Below are 18543 nucleotides of genomic sequence, written 5' to 3'. Positions count from 1 at the left end.
TTTTTTTATAATTTAGTTCATTTTATGGTTATTTGACCTCTTTTCCAAATAATGTGTCAGGAAAGTCTATTTATATATGACCTGAAATGAGCTAGATTCATATATTCAAATGACAGCTGCATTAAAAATAAAATTTGTGTTTCTTTGACTTCTTCTATGACCTTCTCGGTATATTAACTTGAATGTATATGTATCAAGATGCAACAAAAAAATGCACCAACATAATGTTGAAATTTGATAAAATTATTAAAATAAAAAAATTGGACCCTTTTTTTTTACTTTGCCGTAAAATCTTTATCTTTTTCAGTGAATATATTACAGTGGAAGACGTTATAATACTATCGAATGAGGCCAAAATTAAAAAAAAAATCAAATGAATTAGACGGAATGAAAGCAATTACAGTAGCTGCAACTTATGCAAGTGAAAACACCTAACCTATACCTTTAGTAGACACATCCCAAATCATAGAATGTGCCTCTTTTAACGGACTTGCTTGTAACATTAGACAATCTGATCATTTATATAATTGTTCTTATTAGCTTATTTTTTTTATTTACTCCAGACAATCTTCTTACACTATCTATAACGGTGATAAAAAGGCTACTCAAAATATGGTCACCATTAACAAAACATTACTACATAAAACCCTCATTCATCTGAAACCATGATCAATCATGACCACATTTCGGGGTTATATGTCACTATATGTCACAAGAGAAGAATCCCCCAAGGTTGACTGGGAAATAAACATATTGACGCCATTGGTCTTGTTCCGACCCGTAGTTTAAGCCGGGCGTCCGTTTGAATGGTGAAGTTAAATCCGATGCCTCGTGTAAAGAGAGTGCCAGGCTATTTAAAAAAAAAAGAAAACTTGCAAAAACTTTTTGAAGAGTACGTAGGTGGCCTGTTGCAAGGTTAAATGTATGTTCCTATCCCTTGTATCGTCAGTTTAATTTGCAGGATCTTGATCCTGGAGTCTCTAATGCAGAATCCTCTTATTTGATATATTGTTTATTTGTTGTCGTCCTAAATATTTGCACTGGACATTTAGAAACCAACATCAATTAAGATAGGAATCTGGCTAGTGCCTTCAAAGTTGATAATGTATATTATCTGACCCGCATGACGCGAATGAAAATGATGAAAAAAGATATTAACATTATTATATACTTTTGATTGTTTTTGTGGGGTACAGGTTTTGAAGGGTTTAGTATTTAAACGTGAACAGCAAGTTTAAATGTTCAAAGAAATACATAGTTTTTTATGTGTGTATGCAGACATTAGGCAATTTACAACATCATCTATTTCCACAAAACTACAATGCTCCTTTATCATGTTTATCCACAAATATGAATGAATCCACAGTACTAAATATCCCTAATCCTCTCAACACAATTGAGTAAAGGGAAAGTACTCGTAATGAATATTGCAACACCGCTTGCATTTAGTAGAACATGAACGTTACAAAACAAAACGTAGTATTAATGCGGAGAATATTTAATAAAATCACTAAACAGCCCTTAATATCGGCAATTAATGACTGTGTCAATTTATTTTTGCTGCAAAAGCATAATCGTGCAAGACACACCAGGTCATACTATGTGTAATAACTAAAATGGATCCGTTTTCATATTTCTAATGCCAAAATAGGTATCCTGGTCAACTACTGTACGGGATTAGACGACATGTGTATAATGTGTCCACCATCGACCGGAACCAAGGCACCATTTATCATAGATGCATAGTCACTGAGCAGGAATGCAGCTGTATTTGCAACTTCTTCTGGTTCTGGAAAATAAAGATGAACCCAATAATACAGGAAGTAGTTTATGAACTTATATTTGTTCCTTGAAAATAGAAAAAAAATATAAATAAACAAATCCTTTCAAGAAATAAAAACATCACGCTATAAATTTGTTACGTTCTGACGATTTCATTGATTTAACTTAATCAGGAACGTTCAAAACGGAACATGACGGCATACATATGTTTGAATAGCGATATTTCACCAAAATTGACTTTTACGTTATAGTTTTTGGCAACATAAGAACGTGCCAAGGCCATACCTTAAAAATATGTAAATAAACTCAACAAAGATACCAGGACTTAATTTTATATATACGCCAGAGGCGCGTTTCGTCTACAAAAGACTCATCAGTGTCGCTCGAATCCAAAAAAGTTAAAACAAAGTTAAAAAAAAAAAAGAAAGCCAAATAAAGTACGAAGTTGAAGAGCATTGAGATCCAAAATTCATAAAAGTGTTGCCAAGCAATACAGCTAAGGTAATCCATGCCTGAGGTAGAAAGCCTAAGTGTTTCAAAAAATTCTAAATTTTGTAAAGAGTTACTTTATAAATTAAACAATATCAATGATAATTCACTCACAATATTATCCCTATATAAGATATGTTAAGCAAATAAACTTAACCCGCCACATTATTTATGTGCCTTTCCCAAGTCAGGAGCCTGTAATTCAGTGGTTGTCGTTTGTTTATGTGTTACATATTTGGTTTCCGTTCATTTATTTACATCAATAAGGCCGTTAGTTTTCTCGTTTAAATTGTTTTACATTGTCTTATCGGGGCCTTTAATAGCTTACTATGCGGTATGGGCTTTGCTCATTATTGAAGGCTGTACGGTGACCTATAGTTGTTAATGTTTGTGTCATTTTGGTCTTTAGTGGATAGTTCGTCTAATTGGCAATCATACCACATCTTCTGTTTTATATCATCATAGATATCAGAACTAAATTATCTCAAATCAAATCATCTTTTTGCAAAAGAGAATAACAATTCGTATCTAACAATTGTGTATACAAAATTTGCCATTTTAAACCCTGGATCAATCCATCTCGTACAATTATTTTGTGTAATATATGATAAAAAGGTGAGGTTCACACCAATGAAACAGCATGTATCACCAATATGTTACCACTGTGTATCCAAAATTTGCCATTTGAAACCTATAAACAGAATATTTTGTACATTTTTTGTGTGCAATATATGATAAAAAGGTGAGGTAAACACCAATGAAACAGAGTTTACCACAAAACAAAACAAATATAATTCTTCCGTATTTTACGAATGGACATACATAAATATTTTCCATTTGTATGCCGTCATGTATGAGGGGGAGCTTGTTAAAAAAAAAGCACGAATGTACACTCAAGAGTGTTAATATTGCGTATAATAGGGCAATTTCTTATGATGTGTAGCACTTCGTTGTTGACATGAATATCAATTGTATGGTAATTTCTGATACATTTCCTGTTTACAAAACTTTTTTCGAATACTAAGGATTTTCTTTTCCAGGAATACATTACCTAAGCTATATTTGGCACAACTTTATGGAATTATTTATAGATAGGAAATGTGTGAAACAAAGTGTTGACGGACGGCAATTGTAAACCATAATACATGTTCATATACAAATTCTCACTAATAATAATGTAAGATTTTCGTAACGATATTTGACTATCAGTGTTTATTTTATCAGACATATATAATTGTTTAACATATAATACATATGCACTCCACTACCTATGAATCTTCCCATCGGTATTCGTCCTGTGAAAGCATCTTTCAGTTCTGGTGAGGTCCACAGCTTCTCACCCATGGGTGTTAACAATCCACTGGGGTTACAGCTGTTGACACGAATCTGACATTACAAGAATTATGTTGATAAAAATCTATCACAAAATAAATCTTAAAATCGCCGTCGCCAACATTTAAATATTGTTATGAGATGACAGATGTGTTTGAGCTTTTGATTTCCCAATTTGATAAGGTACTTTCTCTTTTTTAAATGTCCATGGAGTTCTATTCTTGTTTTACTATATCTTTTAATCAAATAATGTCATTTGATCAACATTAACCGATGTTTATGTTTAGTTTATTGTACAGTTAGGTCACTAATTAATTATTTCAGCTCCCCAAATGTTTTGATTCAGCTAAATGCACGTCTAATGACATTTAGGCCTATATCAGTCAGGGGCATTACTTAAACAAGTAACAATTAAAATTACCTATACAAGTAATGTTGAAAACGAGGCTAATTTAAATATAACTTATATAAAGTATTTTTCTGAATATTATTTTTATAGGTGTCCAAGAATACAGATTTTACTAGTTTTAAATAATTTTCACAGTTATCTGGTTATTTTTCCCTTAATATATAAAAACTAATTCTTCAGAAACACTAATTAACTTTCCGACGCACTTATCTTTCATACCGACGCTTCTGAGTCAAAGATTGGTCTCTTGCGACTATTAAATTATCATTTTCCTCTAAAATCTTGAAGGTAGACTGATATAAATAGATAGATACTTGTGAATTAATTAAGACCTGAAGTTATTTATAATTTGTAACCTTAATCAATTGCATATGTGCCTTAGATAAGTGTTATTGCTATTTTTTTCAAAAATGTTTAAAATAACTTATTCAAGTTATATTTTTGTCATTATTTTCAAAGTAACTCTTTATCTCTATACTCCTCTCAAATCTGATAAATTCTTTATTTTATGATATGAAATGTTGTTTAAAATCATGAAAACTACATTTACTCTATGTTTCCTTCGAAAATTAAAATAACTTTATTAAGTAATTTTATTACTTTTAAAATAAAAAATTACTTATATAAGTAATTAAAAAAAATTACTTGTTTAAGTAACGCCCCTGACTGTATATTAGTCCTCTTTCGTACAGACCTCCATACGAAAGACTAGCAATGCGATTACTTTTTCCTTAGTATTTAGAATAACTTTGTAACATAGAAAGTTGCTTAGTGTAGCAATTGCTAATTATTGCAAACCCTTCTCCGATTATCGCCTGATTGAGAATACCGTATAATAACCTATAATTCACATATAATGTAAGCTTATTTCATTCAACCTTGGATTTAATTCTAGTAACTATTTTTCATTAGAGAATATTGGCTGTAAATAGGATAAAAGCGTAGATCTTGATATCGTTGTTTTGGTTACAAAAGACCGAGTTATTGTTATGTCGCAGGAAGAATGGGACACCATATAAAATCGACTTGGGATGAGGAATAAATCACCATAAACCCCTAAACTTGTCGTTGTAATGCGTGTGGGCCATTTCTGCATTTAATGAGTCGTCCAATATATAAATACTTTATTGTATAATCTGCAAGTATAAAAATTGTAAAATATCCAATAAATATGAACAATATATTTACTGAAATATTTGCATGCAACGGAGCTGTATTCTGACCTTAACTTATATACCAAAATGCGGCTTTCAAGCCATACTGAATTCTTTATATGAAATACTGAAATAATTTTACTTGAATTGAAATATTTTAAACATTGCTAAAAGAATAAATAAATTTACAAGTACCTGCAGCGTAGACATTAGTCTGCCGCCTCCCCGATTGTAAAAATGACCAGTGACGAACTTTAAAAGTGAAATTGTACTAATATATATATGGTTAGTATTGCATCGCTTTGAGCTCATGCATAACTCATGCTATTTAAATATAAATATATATAATTAAAATAATAATAAGAATCGCTTTAACTTTCTATTGTACTAATTTAAATATTGAGTACGTAAAGCAAAGTATAGCGTATAAAGCTATAGTCTATTTCAAAAAATGCAGCGCAAAACTATTGTCAATCGTCAAGAAACATGATGATATGAAATATGAATATGATATGAATGGAAAACATATAACACAGAAAACACAATTAATATGAAATGCATAATAATCAACCAAAATGGATAAATATATCCGGTGACATACACCCCCTCCTGCAAAAAGTTTCGTCTCGAAACTATATCGAAACCAATATATCAAACCTTATACAATAATATATGACACTTTTGAAATTTGGGCATTCTAGATAGGCATGCGGCAAACGCCTCTTTACCATATAGCAATGACCAAATTTCAAGACACCCAATAGGATTCACAAACAAATAACAAAAAAAATGATATCAAAAAGTTGAATAAAATTTAAAAAAATCTTCCCCCATTGCTTTGAATTGCCATTGACAAACGATCAATCCAAATTCTTGCCAAATCAAATGTTGGATGTACCCCATATACTAATCTGTAATACAAATATCTAAATTTTCCACTCTTACATTTATGTACAGAAGAATGAAAAAATGGAGTGATAACATGATTTGTATGATTAAATTCTGTAATAAAATTATTTAAATCCTGTATAATGGAGTAAAGTTTTAGCTGCATCCTATCGTATGCATTCTCATACTTTAAATGACTTGTTTTTCCAATAGACAATCTATGTAAATTCCAAACACAGAAACTCATAGTTGTAACAGTAGCAAAAACTACCTTACAATTTATACTTTTCAATTTAGTTTCTGTATTTACTATAGTATTCTTTAGTCTCAATGCATGTTCGAAACAACTATTGTCAGTTCTTTTAAGAAATGATTCCTCATAATTTGATCTACGATTCCTTTCTAAAGAACAAATAACCGGTATTCCAGCTATGAAATACACGATTTTCAGACCGTCTATATCTCTAAGATCATCATATGCATATTTCCACAAAGTTTCCAATTTTCCTCCAGGCACTACATGTAACGTTTTACAACGAACTTTGCCTTCTAAAAATTTTCCTCTACTAGACGTGTAAATATATGTATGCTGATTCATTTCTGTGAAACAAACAAAAATGAAACTAAATAGAAATAAAACTAAATTCCAAATATCAATAAAAAATATTCAAAAGTAAAAACATTAAAATACTAGTATCTAACATAATCTTGAAAACGGACTGGCGGTTTCACTTTTCTACTCGACCGCCGCACTTGAATTTCAGACTCTGGTTGGACATACTCTAAAGCGCTCGGCGCATGATTATCAGAGGCGCTTGACTCTCGATTATCAGAACTGGTTTCTGATTCACTACAAACAGATCAGACAAACTCCTTTTTTCTTCATCAACAGCGCTTTCAGCACTTTGAAAATCTACATTTCGGACAACCTTAACCTCATTCAGGGAACACAAGTGTGTTTTAGGTTTTATGACCATAGCTGTGACCGTCATGTTAAATATTCTAAGTGGGACCCGAAAAGTTGACCCCTTAACGTTTACTACCCGTGGGTATACTGACAAGTCATCTGACAGACTCTCAGTCACTACTGTACATGCTTCTGGTGTCTTGGACCTTGCTAAACCAGATACATTTAAGACAGATAAAGGTTTGATCTTGATGGGATTTTTATTCGTAGAGTAAACTTGACCTATTGCTTCATCTTTGATAGAATTACAAGCAATATCCCACTCTCTTGGGATCTTGTCTATGTTAGTTTGCTGTCTACCAACCATAGAACAATAATCTAACAATTTGATAACATTAGTACCAATAATAACAGGTACATTTTTGTTATAATCAGTAAGAGAGACAACCAACAATGGTATCATAAAATCTTGCTCTACAAAATCAACCTTTATACTAGCTTCTATGTAACCTAAATACGGTAAAGTGGTACCTCCTGCCACACTAATTGATAAGCTAAAGTCATCTAAACTTTTCAATTCAGGTGGAGGTGTTAACTCATTCAACATACCTTCAGATATTGTTGATATCATGGACCCTGTATCAATCAAAGCCTTACACTTTGTATTATTAATGTAAATAAAAGATTCATTTGCTAAACCAATCATACGTTGAGCAAGAATGCTCTGCGTACAAGTATCAACAAGTTTGGGACTTGGCACATTCTCAGGCCTATATAAGTCTCTGATGTGTCCCTCAACCGAGACCTTTACCCGTTTAAACCCCTCGTCTGAGAATTATAATTCTGGTTTTGTTGGTTTCCTGTATAGCCACGGCCACGCCAGCCACGGTTATTATTAAATCTATCCCTTCTATCAGACCCTCGATAGTTCCCGCGACCTTGGCCACGAAACTGACTATTTGACGAGCTCGTATGATCATCAGGTTTACTTTCTTTTAACTTCTTTAACTCTCCCTCAAATGATTCCATTCTAGTATTCAAGAGCTTCATGGACTTAATCATCTCTTGCATACCTGACTGTTCAACAACCGCAGGTTGATGTTGAATCTTATTGTCAGAACCTGAGACATAATTTGATAAGTCCAATTCAATAGATCGGATCTCTTTTAATAACTGATCAAATTTTTCAACAGTATATACAGGTATCTTGGGTTTTGCATATGAAGAGTTTGAACAAGAAACGGTAGTATTATTACCAAAACCTGCAGCATAAGTTGCCACTCTTGCTATAGACGAAGACCTAACAGGTGCCAAAGGAGGCTTAGTATGAGCAGTAGTTCCCTTTATAGGAGTACTATGTCCAAAAGATACATGCTTCTCACTACTTAATTTATCAAACTCATCTGATGTTACAACTCTAAAGCTTGTATTATGATTCAAAAACTGAATCATTTTCTACATACATCAATAATAATGCTGCTACAAATTATCCAACTGATACTCCAAGTGACCATAACACTGATGAGGATTTTTATATGACTAAAACATAATTTTAACAATGATCAGGGTATTGAATTTGAGGTAAATCAAAGCGCAGATTTGTTATTACCAGAAGTTCAATTTTAGAAGCATGATCAAGACCTTTGAAATTAACTTTAAACACAGGATTTTATTCCCAAGTCGAATAATAAAATCAGTGCCAATTTTAAGCATAGGATTTTATGAGATTAATTCGTCAATAAAGCATTATTGTCTTATCATGTGTTCAAAATGTAACTATAACACTTCATCAATGTATGGATCTGAAACACTAGCTCTAGTGTTTACAATATCGGTTCAAATTACTAGCACAACCATTCCTGGTACAAAATCAATATACGGCAATCATCCCTGGTACAAAATCACCAATCTAGTCAAAATAAAATAATCCCAATTGTCATAAATTTCCCCTTCAGTAAATTATCTGTTATGCCTTATGATAAGTGGTGGTTAATTCACACTGGACCCCGATTAAAAAACCTAGTGGACTTTTGTTAATTGATAAAAAACACAATATAAAAAAGAAAATGTTGTATGATTGCCAATGAGACAACTATCCACAAAAGACCAATTTGACACAAACATTTACAACTATAGGTCACCGTACGGCCTTCAACAATGAGCAAAGCCCATACATCATAGTCAGCTATTAAAGGCCCAGATAAGACAATGTAAAACAATTCAAATGAGAAAACTAACGGCCTTATTTATGTAAAAAAAAATTAACGAAAAACAAATATGTAACACATAAACAAACGACAACCACTGCATTACAGGCTCCTGACTTGGGACAGGCACATACATAAATAATGTGGCAATTTCATCCTCCGTATAAAGTACAAATGCGGAAACAAACCTCTGTTACATTGATTTATTGATTGTTGGTTGCTTAACGTCCAGTGGCAAATATGTCATGCATATTCAGGACGAGAACAAGTTCATAATAAATACAATAGGTAGGTCTTGTCATAATAGAGACCATAAGAGATGATACTCGGAGAAATTTCGACTGCAACTGAAAAATGAGGGTTAATTAGATAGGGACAGAAATTGTGCCTTACAACAGGCCACCTACGGGCTCTCAAAGAGTTGTGGTAAGGGTTCTTAGCGTGCAAAAAGCGTGGCACTCTCTTTACAAACCTCCGTTACAATAACACAATTTAGTTGGTAAAACTAGTGTGTCGACAACTGATGCTTCAATGTCTCAATAAACATATTTCTAGCCAAAACACGAAAGATGTTCAAGCATTACCAATTTCATATCATAAACGCAACAAGATATTCTAGTGTTATCTCTTACTGCGCACGCAGACTGATTCGTCAATCCCTAAGATAATGCATGTTCCACGTGCATTTCCTCATTCTCTTACTGGCTAGCGTCGAGTGGAGATCTGCAAGAAATTCACTGTTAATTAACAAACTCTTTTTGTTGTTTTACGTTAGTGGATTTGGGGATTTATTTTAATTTCTCGCCGGGATTTTATATGCAAATGTCGTCATGGGCCAGTTAAAAGATGACGAGATTTCATTAGAAGACAATAGTGCGGCTGGTAATTTCGCCGACGAACTCCATGTTGACCACACGGCCGACATTTAAGAAGCACGTGGGCATGGTTCGCAGTCATATGTCCGGAGTGACAATAGTTTGACTAATCAACACAAGAAGAAAAGGAAACGGCCAAAGTATGCCAACCGTGATTTTCCTTCTGATTTTTCTGAGTCGGACATAGATGGAAAAAATCTAAGGCCACAAAGTATGGCAGAAAAAGCAAAACACCCTCAAAGAAGGATGACTTTACTTCCGATTCCGAGTCTAATTCCGTCTTTAGTGAAACTGTATCGAATTAAACATACAATGACAAAAACGGCAAGAGTTGTCATCGTTTTAATCCTTACAAGAAGGAAAAAAACAGGACTCCAGTTTCCTAAAGATATGGAATTATTTCTGATGATAACTTCACAAAAAGTTGAGTTAATTTTGAACACGATTCCCGTTCCATCATATTGATCCATTGATTTTCTCAATTACAGAAGAACAAAGTCGTAGTACAAATATGCAGATAGATAAGCTTTCGTCAGTATTAAAACAAAGCTTACAGACACCATTGGGCCTCTTGGTAACTTATGGATGTTATTTGAAGATATTCGAGCAAAAATCGATAAGGGGTGTGACGATCCTAGTGCGCAGGCGCATGTTGGCAATGTTGACCTCCGTCATATTCTTGATCTGCTAGAGAAAACAATTTGTTTGATTGGACAATCTAATGTTGCAATAAATTTTCAGATCCAAAAAAGGGTAGATGACTTCTTAAAGACAAACAGGAATGTTTAGCGAAAAACGACAAGTATCTGTTTGGAAACGAATTCAGGGAAGGGTTTCATATCTTATTTCGGTTATTCATGAAATTAGAATTCCATTTCGAACACTTCCTGTGCTTATGAAATTCCAAATTAATGACTAAGTTTACCTTCAAAGGGCCAAACTCTAATGCCATAGACTTTGTGAGCATATCCATAGCTGCCTTCGTGGTACAATAAACAGGATAACCAGGAGTTGCAAGAAAACCGGATATACTGGAAATATTCACTATGGCACCATTTCCTTTTCGTGCAACAATTCCTTTGGCAAAAATCTGTAATGAGATAAAAAAATAAAACGTGCATATTGGGTTCAATTTATAGTCTACGTGTTTAATAATAAACAGTCCACATTTTAGCTAACGGTCCATGGAAAATTATATAATGGTCTGATTCATTCTGAAATTAACTGGATTTTTAATATTATAAAGTAAAGATTTTTTGAAATTGTGTTACAGGGGTTAAAGCAAGTATCAAATTATTATATTTGTGTTGTGTAGTATGATATGTTGGTGATGTCAATGGCTGTAAGTCTAAAGTGAAGTTAAATTTTAAGCCGACTTTATATACATGTACGTTATAAGGAAGTCAAGTTTAGCTGTTGTCCATTCGTTTGTTGTGTTTTATCATTTGATTTTGCTATTTAATTGGGGACTTTCCGTTTTGAATAAACTCATCATAGATACCAGATATAAATTTTGTATATACGCCAGACGCGCGTTACGTCTACAAAAGACTCATCAGTGACGCTCGAATCCAAAAATATTAAAAAAGCCAAATAAAGTACGAAGTTCAAGAGCATTGAGGACCAAAATTCCTAAAAGTTTTGCCAAATCCAGCTAAGGTAATCTATGCCTGAGGAAGAAAAGCCTCAGTCTTTCAAAAATTCTAAATTTTGTAAACATATAATTTATAAATATAACCATATCAATGACACTTCATGTCAGCACAAAAAGTGCTGACTACTGGGTTGGTCATACCCTCGGAAACATAAATCTCCACCAGCGTCTACAAAAGACTCATCAGTGACGCTCGAATCCAAAAATATTAAGAAAGCCAAATAAAGTAAGAATTTGATTTTTCCTCGGAGTTCATTATTTTTGTGATCTTACTTTTTTACATACATATTATGTTAATACCTGAGATATGTTCACAGCTGCCTTAAAATTTACGTCAAAATGTCTACAAAAGATCAAGGATTAAAAGAGTGCACCATGCAATGTAGTATTCAACAATAAGTTTCAAAGCAATTCTTCAAAACACGTGTAACTACTGTTTACACTGTTTGCAACTATTCAAGCTGGCAACAAACCCTAAAGTATTGCTCAGATGTCAAATTTAATATATATCGTAACTGGAAAGCAAAGTCCGGTCATCAAATGGATGCAACTTTGTTCTCTACCTATTACCCTTCCCCTGCAACTGGTCACTAGCCCGTCGTTTGGACGAAAAGGCAACATGCCATTTTCTAATATGAGTAAAACATTAATTATAATGCATAGCACTAGACATCATATCAATCCATTTCATGCAGGTAAGTAGACAGACTCATTCGAACTGCCAATGTTTTTGTGCTTCTTTTTTTTATATCTCCTTTGGATTTACAATTTCGTTACATATTTTGATTCTTTAAAAGTAAATGCAAAACGAAGACAAATTCGAGGTCAAAATAAATCACGCATTACAATCAATCAATTCATTAATTTATAAAACACAGTCGCAACCATCCTTTCATCATGACCAGATCCACATGCATTATATTAACTAAACATTGTTTTACAAAAGCTACGAAAGGACAATAGTTCCTCTAAGGAGTTATTTAACACTTTTATCCCTTAGTTGTTTTGTCTTGTAATGTCGATCACTGTTATTGTTTACTTTTTCTTTTATAAATAAGAATTTTAAGATATAGCTAAACAAAAGTAAACCCGCAGTTAAACCAATTTACTAAGTACTGTCATATACTAACAAATGATTTTTCTGTTATGTTAGCTTTAATATATCTACTTTTGATACGATTTCTGATTTCTAAAGTTCACTCTATAATACTTTTGAAGATAACCCCAATCAATAAATCACCGTTTAAAGGCAGAAACTTATATGAGGAGTTTAGACACAAAACCAACAGAATGACACTCATCATAATTCCGTTTAAAACAGTGCTACACCTTCAACACAATATGTCATATTTTATTAATAGTTTCATTTTGACAATGCACAAAATATGTTTTGCTGAAATTCAAGATGCGTACTTTAATTTCCTCTGTTGTGTATTGTGTACTGTTGCTGCCATGCAAGCGTTTATATAAATAGTTATCAAAAGTACCAGGATTATAATATTATTTTTATTGGCGTACTAAATTATAATCCTGGTACCTTTGATAACTATACACTGTACTCTAATAGTAATATAACTTACTCGTCTATAAACTCTTCTGTTACTTCAAGAACAGTTTTACATCCTAAGATTGCTGCATTATTTACCAAGAGATCTACTTGTCCTATTTCTTCGATCACTTTTCTTGTGTTGTTCCAGTTTCCGATATCTAAACATCGTGTTTCAATTGATGAATCCTACAAAAGTTTTATTTATTTCAAATGTTTCAGTACCTTTTACGCTGTCGATAATAATATATTTACATTTAATTTCTGTTTGAGACAATACTTTGAGGTCTACATTTCATTTGCATTGTAGGTTGGTTACTTTTGACGCATAAACATCTTTTTTTTTAATATTGAAAGCAACCAAGAATCAATCTTTTTATTGGTATCTACATTAAATAAAATTCTTATTGAATAGATAATCTGCCAATCTACATTGTATACTAGTACAAGATAAGATGGTATGCTTTATATTTGTGATTGCTGTGTTGTCTAGAGGCTATTTACGAGCTTGTTTTACTCCCCTTAGCCTATGTGAATATTAGGCGGAGGACACTCTAAAACATTATAGACAAGAATAAAGTTTAAGAAATAATTATCTGTTATGATGACTTTGTATTGCTTGTCATTTAGTCTTGCTATATCTTCTTTCGTTGTAGCTCATTACAAAAAGGCAATCACTCAAATAAAGAGTGACAGTCTACTAGCTTCTTTGTCAAAATTTAACTTGCAGATAATATTTTGAGATTTAAAGTGTCTATTGATTTATTATAAATTTTATCGTATAACGCACGCAAAACTCGAAAAATGTAAAAAAAAAAATCATAACTTTCAGGTCAATAACTCTTACAAGGAGACGTCTGACAATTTCCGTCATGTGTCTTAATTGAAAACCTTGTCTTGTTGTTCATTTTTGTCTATCAAAGTGTCCATAATGTAATATAGTTTTAAAGATATCAGACAAAAACAAACAAAATATGTAAAAATTGTCATCAACGGACAATAACTCAAATAAGGAGCTGATTTTCTCCGTTTTATCTCTTTGGTGGATATTGTCTTGTTGTTTGTACTTATTTAAGTTTTTATCTTCCTGTTACATGTTTTAAGATATAAGGCAAAAATGCAAACTATTAGTAAATATTCTCATCAATTGACAATAACTTGTGAGGTTGTCAACTGACTTCGACTATGTTAACTTATTTGTAATACTTGACTAACTGATCAGTTTGCATTTTTCTCTATCAAGTTTTCAAGATACATGAAATGAGCAAAAAAAATCAATTGTTAATATGTCGTTATGTACTACAATGTATCATATTATTTATTTTAAAGTATATCCCTGTCCTGCGTGTTCTTGCATGTATTTGTACTGTATTCCTGTCATATAACGTTGTCATTTAAGCTGTATTTTTAACATATTCACATTAAGATTGAGGTTTACTAGACATAAAACCAGGTTCAACCCACCATTTTGCCTTTACATGTCTGTTCCAAGTCCAGAAGAAGGCAGTGTTAATCAAATAGTTTCTGTATATGCTGCATTGGCGTTTGTTTTTGATGCACTTCGGTGTTTGGTTGGTCCTTTGCTTTCCTCGGTTTTAGTTTTATGACCTTCGAACAGCGGTAAACTACTGTTGCCTTGATTTAATGTTAAAAATGAATGACAATTGGTAGAGCTCAACATTCTGAATATGTTTGCCCTTTTTAGATTTTCGTAATTGATAACATTTTCTTAAGTATAGAACCAATAGCATTTCCCCCAATAATCTATTTTTAGTCATGGCGACCATGTTGATTTGAAGGCGGGGTCATCCAACACATTTAAAAAAAAACCTTGATACCTTAATAATGAAAATGGTGTAAGGTTGTCTTACCTCCACTTTTAAGCTGTCAAGATCTGATTCTGTCCTGCTTATAGCAAACACCTTTGCTCCAAGATTTGATAATTTAAGAGCAATACAGCGTCCGATACCTATCAAATGCGGAACACATGATGATAAAATTATCAAAATAGTAATAAAAGAACCAAATAACTTTCAAACAGGCTCTTTTACGATACACCGAAAAATCTTTCTGATTTGCCTTGAAGAACCCTTATCATAACTCTTAAGGATCACAACATTACTCACTACAAGTCAAACGTCTTCTGAAGCCTATACTACTCATGTCAAGAAGCGCTGCTTGTATTGCCATTTCATGCAAGTTAAAAAAACTATTTTAGATATTTGGCTGACACATGTGTTCCCGCCCTTTTGTTAGGGGAAATAAATCAATTAATTAGAACATATTGTCAAGTTTGCACTATTTTCAAATAAATAGATATAACATATCAAATCACTTATGTGATGAATTTATTTTGAAAGAATTGATTTCTTTTTAGCGCTCATTTATTTGTAACTTTATTGCGTTGTATATAGCAGCTGTACCTTAAAATTTCTTTTATCATTCCGTAGGTGTGGTCACATTTAAAAAACAAATCTTTATTGAAGAGATAACACCCTTATACGTAACTAATAGTTGTTCTTTTCTAGATAGGGACATCATGTCTTTCGTAAAAGTAAAAATGTGAATACAAAAATAATACAATAACTTATAACTAAGTTATATTTTACAGACAAAAAGATCAAGAGCATGTTTAGAAAACAAAATCACACAGTAGTTGATAATACAAGAATTAGATAGGAATAATAAAATTAACGGTACCAATTTTCTTGCACCAGATGCGCATTTCGACAATACATGTCTCTTCAGTGATGCTCGTGGCCAAAATATTTGAAATCCAAAGCTTATATACAAGATGAAGAGCTATAATCCAAAAGGTCCAAAAAGTTTAGCCAAATCCGTGAAAGGAATCAGAGCTTTGCATGAGGGAGATAATAAATGATGTGAATAGAACAATATATTTTATAAACCTACCTTTTCCGGCGCCTGTTACTATGGCCCTTTTCCCTTCAAATTGAATATTCATTATAAAGTATAAACTCTAAAGTTGCAAAATATTTAACACAGCTGCTTGAATTCCGTAATATTATTTTAATGCGGTAAGGGGTTGAACGCAGCTAACTTTTATTTGTACAAATATAATGGATTTTTTTAGCAATGTATAACTTATGTTGGGGACATGACTTGAACACACAATACATATTGTATATCGCACAAAGAAACAGTCTTCGTAACTTATGAATAAACATTCCATTGTTAATAGGTCATATTCATACCGATATAAAAAAAGAAGATAATTGGAAATTTAACAAGTTTGATATTTGTTCAATATTTAAACAATTATAATACATTCACGCATCTCGTTTATTCAGTGGTAAACCAGTATTTGAATCAATTCAAATATCTTTTTCTCATGATAGGTTGATCATGACGGGGGAAAATCAAACAATTCTTTATTTGCACAATGTGTTCAAAAACCTTGTTATAATATAAGGGTTTTAAAATCATTTAAAAACTAACATCAAATAGATATATGATCTGAGTAAGAGCACCTGAAATCACCCCTAGTTTTTGGTGGGGTTCATGTTGTTTATTCTTTAGTGTTCTATGTTGTGGCATGTGCACTATTTTTTGTCTGTTTGTCTTTTCATTTTTAGCCATGGCGTTGTCAATTTATTTTAGATTTATGAGTTTGACTGTCCCTTTGACAGTTCTTGTCCATTCGTTTTTCATGCGTTTTGCCATGTGATTATGGGATTTCCGAATTGATTTTCCTCCAAGTTTTTAAAGTATTTTTGTATCTTTCGTCCCTCTTTTAAAGAGAAAACTTCTAATTTTACAAAAACTATTATAAAAATCGACCTGCGATTTGTCGATCGTAGTTTTTGCTTGACCTGGAGGAGACAATACCTGACCTCTACAAATACCTTAATAACACAGAAACCCGATCCAATTTATATGTTGTTTCTTTTATTTACGCTGATGTTTTGATAAATTTAAATTTATACACATTTTACAATGTCGAGAAAGAGTAAGAATATTTGGCGCCAAAACAACGGAAAATAACCTGCCTCTTCGCCTGCATCAGTATTTTATCGTAATTTTCCTGGTACTTCATTCAAATAGCGTTCAGTATATAGCAATTTTGGTAAGAATTACTTATTAATGTTACATGTTCTCTAGAGGACCTTTTCGACAGAGAATTTAATACCATTTTCAATTATTCCCGATGACAAAAATGTCAACTCAATCGATTTGTTTTATTAGTGAAAACCTTATCTATTTGATGACATAATTTCTTCATTAACTGTACATGCAATATTTTTGTATTTATTGTTAACCATGCACACAGGTTTGCAAGATACATGAGTTATGTATGTGTGAATTGTGTATTAACAGTAATTGTGTAACAATAAAGGAGAACGATGGAAATTTGTAACGTCATCGCATGATCTCGTGACAAAATTAATTGATGTAACCCGTGTCCTTATAATCAATACAAGTGTCATTTCTACCATGCTACTCTGAGTTATATGATAAGGTGTCGGTCCACAAAAATCATGACATAAGGACCAATAAGAAGCCGGAAAACCTAGTCATTAGTATAAACACTTAGATTTGTGTCAAATGAATGCATTGAGGTGAAATAGCAAATAGTATAAACGGTAGAACACTATGTATGAACTGGGACAGTGGGGACCTCCCAGAGACATGGAAATAATTGAAAACGCACTGCGAATTAATGTGTCAAGGGCCGTAAAAAAGAAACTAGAGGCTCACCTGACTATACTTGGGTTTTGAAATCATATAAAAAAAAGTTAAAATGTGGCAACAAAGTAACAACACTTGACCAGCACCTCCTTAGGAACATTATGCCATGTTTAATTTGATTCCATTCAGTGGTTGTCTAAAAGAAGTCGTGTGTATGTATTCCCCATAGGGTCCTATGTTAAACTTAGTCCACAGCTGACGGCCATCTTGGATGATGGAACGACTTCAAAGTAAACACTTGGACATCACCTCATAAGAAACATTCATACTATGTTTGGCTTGATTCCATTCAATGGTTCACTAAAAGAAGTCATGTGTATGTTTGCATTTCACATATGGTCCTATGTTTAACTAAGTCCACCGCTGGAAGCCATCTTTGATGATGGATCGGCTACAAAGTAACAACACATGGTCATAACCTCATAAGGAACATTCATACTATTTTAGGTTTGATTCCATTCAGTCGTTCTCTCACAGAAGTCATTTGTATGCATTTCCCATTGGGTCCTATGTTAAACTAAGTCCCCCGCTGGCGGCCATCTCGGATGATGGATCGGCTACAAAGTAACAACACTTGGTCATAACCTCAT

At 32.8% G+C, this 18543-nt stretch overlaps 1 protein-coding gene across 1 annotated transcript; it reads right to left on the bottom strand.

Annotated features, from left to right (window-relative positions):
• Positions 1–1664: 1664 nt before the first annotated feature.
• On the bottom strand, positions 1665–16208 carry LOC134717907 (L-xylulose reductase-like). The gene is made up of 7 exons (XM_063580405.1): positions 16157–16208; positions 15115–15212; positions 13278–13432; positions 11998–12040; positions 10969–11133; positions 3540–3657; positions 1665–1789 (listed from the first exon to the last, which is right to left on the bottom strand). The coding sequence occupies exons 1-7, from the start codon at positions 16206–16208 to the stop codon at positions 1665–1667; spliced, it is 756 nt and encodes a 251-aa protein (XP_063436475.1).
• Positions 16209–18543: the final 2335 nt, after the last annotated feature.

Source organism: Mytilus trossulus, chromosome 5, assembly GCF_036588685.1.
Source record: "Mytilus trossulus isolate FHL-02 chromosome 5, PNRI_Mtr1.1.1.hap1, whole genome shotgun sequence".
Lineage (NCBI taxonomy): Eukaryota > Metazoa > Mollusca > Bivalvia > Mytilida > Mytilidae > Mytilus > Mytilus trossulus.
The sequence above is the reverse complement of the archived record's forward strand: the minus strand, read 5'-3'. Positions and strand labels throughout refer to the sequence as shown.

What these genes read in the sequence shown, in the direction of transcription:
- LOC134717907 (XM_063580405.1), bottom strand. Translation starts at nt 16,208, where the DNA reads ATGAATATTCAATTTGAAGGGAAAAGGGCCATAGTAACAGGCGCCGGA. An exon ending in CAGCTGTGAACATATCTCAG is followed by an intron (nt 11,134 to 11,997) that starts GTATTAACATAA and finishes ATCTCATTACAG; the next exon opens with ATTTTTGCCAAAGGAATTGT. An exon ending in ACCGATGGGAAGATTCATAG is followed by an intron (nt 1,790 to 3,539) that starts GTAGTGGAGTGC and finishes TTTATTTTCCAG; the next exon opens with AACCAGAAGAAGTTGCAAAT.